Raw genomic sequence first — 8,986 nt, forward strand, 5'->3', positions numbered from 1 at the left:
TATATATATATATTATATTTATTAATGATGTCCCAAATCAAAGCGAGCTTAATTACCAGTGTTTTCTCAAGGAAACAATATTTTCTCATTTACATTTCCTAACATATTATATATAATTACAATGGAACAAGAATGAAGAACCAAAATAAATAACACGTCATATAATAGCCGTGCACGCGGAGTTGCATCGAGTCATGGGTGCAAATGTCAATCGCTGTAATCTTTGCCTGACCAAGTCGGCTGATTATTTCCTAGTTATAAGTTACGCTAAATATAAACGTCTGATCCGTCTCCGTGGCGGCCGTAGGCGTGCTGCCGCCTATGCCGCCTCGGCATCGGCGGGCTCGAGTGGTATACCTAACGGCAACGCTAGTATCGATCCACCTGGACTCATTTCTCGGTCTCGCTCGCAGCCAGCTCCGCAGGCACAGCCCGAGCCGGAGCGTCGGGGCCGGCGAGATCGGCGATCGTAACGAGAACGCAGCTCAGGAGCCGGTCGCCACTCCTGAACCGGATTACCCGAACGACGAGTCGGCGGATTTCCGGCTGGCCGAGGACACCACCACGTGGTCCTCTCTAGCGATCGCGCGTGACAACGTGCAGCAGAGCAACCCGTCAACGCAACAACCCGTCAACGTCAACAATAATCTCACCGAGCCGAGGATACGGAGGAACAGCTCCGTCGAAAGCCTCGCCGATTACGAAGGTGAGTGTGTCTGTTAAAAGTGTTAAATTTAAATTGCGTTTGCCAATCGCTATAATATGCTTGCTTCTGGGTACGTGTACGTGCGTGTGTATGTGCCCAGTGTGCGCATATTACAAACTTGTATCGATTTTGAAAGAACCATCTTTAGATGCTCCTTCTGCGTTTTAGAAAATATACAATAATTTATTCTTTTGCAGAATTTTTAATAATTAAAATATTAAATCAAAGTAACGATAAATTATATTTATATATGTGTATATATGTATATAAATATATAATTTTGTATACATATATGTATATGTGTTTTCCGAAATTAAAATATACCATACCTAGAAAGTTTTCGAAAAATTAAGTAAAAAAGTGTACATTTTTATTTCAAGCAGTAATTTTTGAAATATAAGAGCTTAAGTATAATTAACTACAGATTACCATGAATCGCACGGTGATTTAGTAAACGCGCACTTTAGCGTTTGAATATAGTCCGCGCGTCTAAACGTAATCCATAATTGGCCATATTTAAACCCTTATTATTTCACAAACTATTGCTTAAAATAAGAATTTGCGAATAACTTTTCAGTCCCAAGTTCGATTTCTGGCTGAAGTAATATTTTTCACAATAAGTTCTTTACAGAATTTTAAATGTGCTGGTAGTATTAAATTGATGATTAAAAATTAATTTGTGAATTAGATTATTATTTCAGTTAAATATAATTGTGTAAAGTCGATAATATGCGGCGCATGGTATGATTGAGATAAATGTATTTAGGAATTTATACATACACGTATAATTATTTTTATCTCAATATCTAACTTTGACCGTATACATATATTTTGCAGCTCTTCTTATATGTATATGTGATGGGATACAAATCGGATATTCTTATTATCATTTTTTATTTAATTTTTTGAAAATTTCTTTACTGTGTGGTATTTTGATTCGCGAATTTCGGGATACCCCTGTACGTATATAAACATATATTACACTCTATATATAATACAGTAGTATGTCCCGTCAAAATTATATCAACGCTTAAGGGAAGATTCCTGATAACTTTGAGACGAAAATTCTAGTACTAAAATGTCGGAGCTATAATAATGATTTATAAATATTTAAAGTTAGCAAATTGCACGGCCTAAATTTTGCACGTTTAGATAGTAGAACGTAAAGTGCTAAAAGCTACTCGTTGCGTCTTGTTAATATCGATAGAATGATTATATTCACGATAAGATAAAATAAAGTTATTTATTAAGTGATATTTCTAATTACTGATATTTTGGTATTGGAATTTTCGTTTCTGAATAATCTCAGGAATTTTTCTTTAAGTGTTGTTACTGAACATCCTGTATGTAAAATATACGTCATTATTAATCATCTCACATTTCAACATTTGCCATTTGTATTCCGCCAGTTATCCATTCACGTGAAATTATTTATATGATTGATGTATATTGTTAATATAGTGCGGCCGATAATCTATATTATTCTATCATATTATTCTATTATTATATCATATGCGATTTCGCATCAGGGAAATGTAAAATAAATAAATTCAGAGAAAGGAAATTAATAGAATATAAAAAGGATTTAGAGAAAGATAAAAATAAAGATAAAAGCAAAGATTTATAAGTAAGAGACTTGTATTATTAGGCACGATCGAAGAGCAATCCACCAACGTAAACAACAATCTAACCGGGCTAAGGATACAAAGTAGCAGCTCCATCGAAAGCCTCACCGGTTACGAAGGTGAGCCCTAGCGTCCCTGAATCAACACCCATGTATAATAGAATCGTACAATAGAATAGAATAAGAACTCTCCTCTCTTCTTCATGTGATTAAATTACGACGTGAAAAAATTAAAGAAAAATTGATAAGTGAAGTAATTCCAAAGAGATAGAAGAGAAATATATATTTTTGTATTGATTACATACACATTTTTAATAAAGAATATGTCTAGGTAATAAATGAATACATCTGAATCAATAGATTTATTAATTTTGCAGATCTCCGCTTCTATCGAACAATTAATTGAATGGCCTACTTTTTAGTCGTGCTTCTTTCAAATGCTGCGCTATACTGATGTTCGAGATTTTATTGGAAAACAATGGCGGTTGAAGGTTTCGTCACAAAAGCGCGACAGACACTCGTGGCGAACTTCGATATTTTCTAGTGGCTGCCATTAATAACGCGTTTTATATCCTTGACATTAACCATTATCCGTAAAGTGCAAGCTCGAGATTTTTAGTTTAACCAAAGTTATTCGCGATCGCGTATTGCAGACAAAGTATGGTACACTTTCATGATAATTGACTCACAATACACAATGATTTACGGTATTATTTATTAAGCATTTTATATCTGCAACTGTAGTCTAAATTTAAAAATTATCAGCGCAGAAGTATAAAATTATTTATGAAATATAAAATTTCTAGAGTCAGTAATCTATATATAGGAGTTAATATTACAATATAATGCCACAATAATTTGAAGCTACGTAGCAGCTGATAATAATCCAGCGTGTTAATCTGTCCCACAAAACCAAAGATCCATATAAAGGACATTGCAGTTTATAGAAAGAGACTACACAGCCACAAGTCTTTACATGATCAGTAATTGTGTATAAAATTAAAGCTCAGGAACCAACGAGAGATTGATTATGATGTCATTGATCTATTCAATGATAGCCAATAAATCTAACAACAGTCGAGAATTCTCGAAGACAAAGAATTTGAAACCGAACATGAGAAATTCGTTCTTATCGATATTGCATGTGTGCTTCCTAAATTCTTTGGAGTAGAATCTCACTCTAAAGAGTGAAAATTGAGCGTGAGTCTTGAAAAAGTGGCACAATTTTCAATCTTTAACCCTAGATCACACACATGGGTTTCCCAGACTCAGAAATTTCGCTTGCTCCAGGAAAAAGAAAGGAGAGTTTTACTTTATAATTTAACAGTGCATGTAAAATTTTTTGTCATTACGGATTATTTTTTGCCTATACAGATATATTCCTAAATCTCAGAGCTTTAAAATAAAAAAAGTCTAAAATATTAATCTGAATCTCGATGTTACAATCTATCAAAGCTACAATGAGTCTTCAATGAGATCCATGATGTGTGTTTTTCGAAATTTTTCTGGAGGTATGGAGGTTCTAAGATATTAAGAGTGAGATTTAGTCATACTCTTCAGAGTGGCAATTCGCTCTACAAATTTTAGAGAATGCGCGTAAAGTATTGTTGGTGGAAAGACAATCGACCTACAAGCGCGCAAGCTGACTGGCGCGGTGATGACGATGAGTCACGAGCTACGACGTCCAATTATTCGGCTGATGCTGAGATGAGCATAACTGCGAAATGTTGCAGGGCGTAACTCTCCGCACGAGAACTCGTCGCACGAGTTGACGCCATCCGAGTGGTCTGATTGGTCTGAAGAAGGGAATCTGCCGGCAGGCTGCCGCGGCATCGTCAATCCCAACTATCCCGGCTTCCAGCATTTGGCACCTTCCCTGCTATCGGACACAGACCTGACTGAGGACGAACACGATAGTTGTTCCGATTACCCGCCACTTCATCACCATGATGAGGTAGCTCCGTTGCCAGAGAACGACAACGAGTACAATAACAATATCAACGACAGTATCAATCATCTCTGCGGTCAGCGCAACGATCGCAAGATCTTTTATGAGAAGCCCAAATTTAATATACAGGTACAATATCCATCATTAATTGAACAAACTCTCTCTCTCTCTCTCTCTCTCTCTCTCTCTCTCTCTCTCTCTCTCTGATTGCACTTATAACATCGTAAAGAATCACGAAGATGTGATCGATTAAAAATTTAGATGTTTGTAGATATAAACGCCATCATATATATAATATATTTGATAATATCTCTTATGATATATTAATGTAAAAAATTTTATTTTGTATTAAGATTCTCCATTCTAACCCAGTGAGAAATGACAATGAAATCGATGTCGATTCCATTATCATTTCTCACTAGGAAGATTCTTTTTTCTTTCAAGATAAAAAATTCCGAACATGTTAAGTGTCTGATGAACAATTTTAGGTCAGTTTTTTATTGCTGCACTCTATGAACTGATGTATAAGTTGAAGTGAAACATTAAATATACGTTTGTTTCATTTCAACTTATCGGCTCAGAATTTAGCAATAAAACAGACCTTTTATTTCTTAAGAAATACATACATCTATCTATCTACGATTTTTTTCTTTTTGTCCGAGACTTTCTTTGATCTGAAGATTTTCAATTTTTAAATGTTTTAACAGAAAGATAAATTGTCAATTTATCTACTTCTTTATCTCTCTCTCTCTCTCTCTCTCTCTCTCTCTCTCTCTCTCTCTCTCTGTTTCTCTATAAAAAGAGAGAGCGTTTGAATTGATCTATATTAACATTCGTCGTCAGCAGAAGGATTGGACTAATTTTTTTGCACGAGTCACGTCATGACAATCGCGCAAATTCGTTCTAAGTAAAAATAAACCTATCACTAAGAAAACCAGACGATAGTCGACATAAGTTCAACGCGTAAAAATAATCAAGCACCCTTCTACGAGCACATACTCTCGCTTTCGTGACATCATCATGCCACTCTCGTCTCTCTCATGTTCCAGACTGTGACCTCTCTTTATGAGGCGGTGGTGCCGCCTTCGGAAAAGTGCATCAACTACGTCAAGAGCGTGGAGGTCTCTAAATCCGAGGAGAAGGCGTTTTCGCCGGAGCCGGAGGAGGTCATAAACGGCATCGTCGAGGCAGAAACTCACCTGACGCTCTTAGATGAACGGGAGGAGAGTCTGGCCGACCAGATTACAGTGGTTTGAAATTTTTTCAATTTTTACCTAAAATTTATTCATTTTTTATTTTATTTTAGATAAATATAAATACAATATTATAATGTCCTATTATCATATTTTTAAAATTATTATATATCATTTTATTATCAGTAAAAGAAAGAGAGTTCAAAATATTTTATATTGGAAGATATATTGTTCGCATTTTGGACGAGCTTATTTGCAATTACAATTATTCTTTTAAGATTAGTAAGTAATGACAGAACTATTTTATATAGAATAAGAAGCCCACAATCAATTCGATTCTGCTATCCTCTAAAACTGGAGTTCATTAAAGAAACGGCATGTTTTAAGAGAAAAAGTCAGTCTTGATACTAAAATAGACATTCTGATGAATATTGACATTAATAAATGATAAACTTTTGGATATTGTTCACCTATTTTTATTTTTAACATTAATAGACGGAAAAATTTTTAATTATATAACTAATACAAATTCTAAGACTTGTTCTGTATATGTGATGTAACTTCCCAAAATTTTTTTAATATTATTGATTTCAATTCTGATGTATTTCAACCTAAATTAAATACATTGCAACTCGGTATTATTCCTCTGCATGCTTGGATAAGACTATCTAAATATTCTTCATATTTTATATAAAATTGAAGTTCGTAAATGGAATAATTAAAGATCCACAGGAAAAAAATAGTAGAAACAACAAAAGAACAAGTTTAAGAAAAATTTCGAAAACTAATTAATTTATGTGTTGATAAGTCAAAATCTAATGCAAATACGACACGGAAAGCATTCTATTCTTAAACTATCGTATTTGCAAAAATTACAAACGTTAATCATTATTAGCTAATAGAAAATTTTAGAATAATTTTGATTACTCTTTCATGTCAATTAAAACTAGATCCAAAACTGTTCGGAAAACATTTAGAAACAGTCCAATTATATCAAAAATTATATTCTTGGCACCCGATGCTAGTAACTATTCATAAAACTTTAATTCATAGTAAATAAAATTGAAAGAATACAGCATTTTACCAGTTGGATATTTTGGGTGGAATAAATTTTATCGTAAGAATTAAAGAAGACACTTGAAAAGATTTAAGAATTTATACGCTTATAGATACCTATTTTTAATAGATTTAGCATATTAAAGGATGGTATAAGTGGGTCTGTTGTATCATCAGATCCATTTATATCGTTTTTCACTTTGCAAAATCGTTCACAACAGTTCTTTACCATCTGCAGTCATTTAGCTATTGATACTAAGTACCAAATTAATTCTTTAAATAGCAAAGAAAATGAAAATTATTACGAAATGAAGTTTGAGGAAACAAATCTAGATGAAAGGAATGAGGAGAATAACGTTTTTTAAATAATATTAAACTTTTTTCTCCAAATAAAGATAACTAAAATAATATAATGTACCAACAAATAATATTAACGTAATAAAATTTAGTAAAATTAATTTGTTTATTAATTTTTTACATAATTTTATGGAAATAAATTAATAATTTTGTATAATTAAAATAAAACTATTTTATTGTTAATTTTAAATCTTTTTGTGTCAATTTTAATTCTTTTAATTTCAAAATATGAATATACGTAAATATTTAAAATATATTTAATAATTTTTCATATATTTAAATAGATAATATTATAGTAAATAAAAATAAAGTAAAGTTCATTTTTTATGGAGATTTATATTTTGGCCAAAAATTAAAATTTTTGAACTACTATCCACTGTGCAGGTGGATGAGTGCGCTCCCGAATTGTCGCAAGTGACTTTTGAGGATAAACGTGAGAGGGAAGTACCCGTCGAAGTTGAGCTAGTGGAGTTGACTACCAGTGTGAATGAAAGCCTGCAGTTTCCGGAGATCGAGGAGATCCTGGACTCTGGAAAGACTAGCGAGATCGGCGAGGTGAGCTCGAAGGTGATTTTCTGCAACCATTAGTGCAATTAAGATTAATTGTAAGTTAATACAATTGACGCGATGATTTTTATAATATAACAATTGTAAAATATTATTATTGGAAACATAGATGAAAATTACTAATTCAAATGACTTTAAATAATATTATTTAAAATAGATGTTTATTTCGTCTTGATTTTATTCAATGTATATATTAAGTCTTATTCTTTCTACTATAATTATAGTATTTTTAATTGTTATAGTATTAGTTTTATTAGTTATATATTAGTTATATAATTAGTTTTAACAACACACAATCCTGTATTTATCCGTGATCTAAGCTGAACTCGCCTTGAATTTCATTAAATTCTTAAATCTTGCTGTTGCACGCACTATGTTGTGTTCATCCATAATTAAACTTAATTATCATAGAATACACAATTTCCGCGGCTTCTCTGTCTGAGACCTTTTTAACGTTATTATGCAATTGATTTGCATGACAATTACTATCCCGACTAATCCTACTTCCTGTCATTGGGTCTCGCGCCTATCTGACTCGCGATGTTCTCGTGTATGGTCGATTAAACACAAATGATTTCGGTGTGGGCGCAGACGGAGGACGTCGTGGTGGAGCACATCGACCTAATACGCGAGGCAAAGAAGTTGCCTCATTCAGATCGCTCCAAAATAGGCAACCATCAGCCGGTGACGACGACGTCAACGTCGACGAGCGGTTCGGTCGACGACGACGAGTCGGAGAGCAACAGTGACTACTCCGAGGGTTTCGCTGAGGAGCGGCCGACCTATACGAAACTGGAGGAAATCGATTTGCTGTCGAGTATCGGCCGGGACATCGGCGTCGATCTTGAGAAATACGCCCAGCCGGTACCGGACGTAGTCGCGATGGAATCGATCGAAAGTATGCGACAATCGCGGTCCACCTCGATCATCAAGGATCATATGGATACTAACAAGCTGTTGGATCGCCAACTTCCGGAGGCGTCCAGTGCCGATGCTCGGAAGAAGGAAAAGATGGTTAAGAATCAAGCCAAGCGCCGTCAGCAGCAACAGCAGCAGCAACAATCGCGAAATTCTAACTCTCAGAGGCGACTCGATAAGCGCCGGGTTGACATCGATAATGGATCTGGTAGATATCTCAATGTGTCTTTTTATTCTATTTGTTCTATTCATTCACAGTTTTAATTTTTTATTTTATGTTTCTATATTATCGTTTTAGTAATATGTCTACAATTTATATAATAGTCCGGATATTATTAATGTCATAAAATCGCGTCGATTAAGATGGGCAGGTCACGCGGCGCGCATGGATGAGAATCGAATTGCATATAAAGTATTAATTGGTAAACCGGATGGGAAAAGACCATTGGGTAGACCAAGACGTAGATGGGAGGATAATATTAGAATGGACCTTAACGAAATGGGGTACGAGGGTCACAAATGGAGGGATCTTGCTCAGGGACGGGAACAGTGGCGAGGTTTGGTATTTGCGGCAATGAGCTTTCGAGTTCCTAACGCCTAATAATAATAATAATAAT

The 8,986-nt window shown here is 34.4% G+C and overlaps 1 protein-coding gene across 2 annotated transcripts in view; it reads left to right on the top strand.

The window, feature by feature from the left end:
• The window catches only part of LOC108752591 (schwannomin-interacting protein 1 homolog), a 29,496-nt gene that overhangs the window by 9,829 nt on the left and 10,681 nt on the right, over positions 1-8,986 (top strand). The window contains exons 6-11 of one of the 2 annotated variants that reach the window (XM_018493517.1): positions 414-706; positions 2,355-2,450; positions 4,064-4,407; positions 5,328-5,528; positions 7,269-7,439; positions 8,043-8,577. In XM_018493517.1, coding sequence (XP_018349019.1) covers positions 414-706; positions 2,355-2,450; positions 4,064-4,407; positions 5,328-5,528; positions 7,269-7,439; positions 8,043-8,577 — 1,640 coding nt within the window. Of the gene's footprint in view, positions 1-413; positions 707-2,354; positions 2,451-4,063; positions 4,408-5,327; positions 5,529-7,268; positions 7,452-8,042; positions 8,578-8,986 lie in introns of both variants that reach the window. The other variant, XM_018493516.1, reaches the window with a different exon arrangement.

This window comes from Trachymyrmex septentrionalis, unplaced genomic scaffold (genome assembly GCF_001594115.1).
Source record: "Trachymyrmex septentrionalis isolate Tsep2-gDNA-1 unplaced genomic scaffold, Tsep1.0 scaffold60, whole genome shotgun sequence".
NCBI lineage: Eukaryota > Metazoa > Arthropoda > Insecta > Hymenoptera > Formicidae > Trachymyrmex > Trachymyrmex septentrionalis.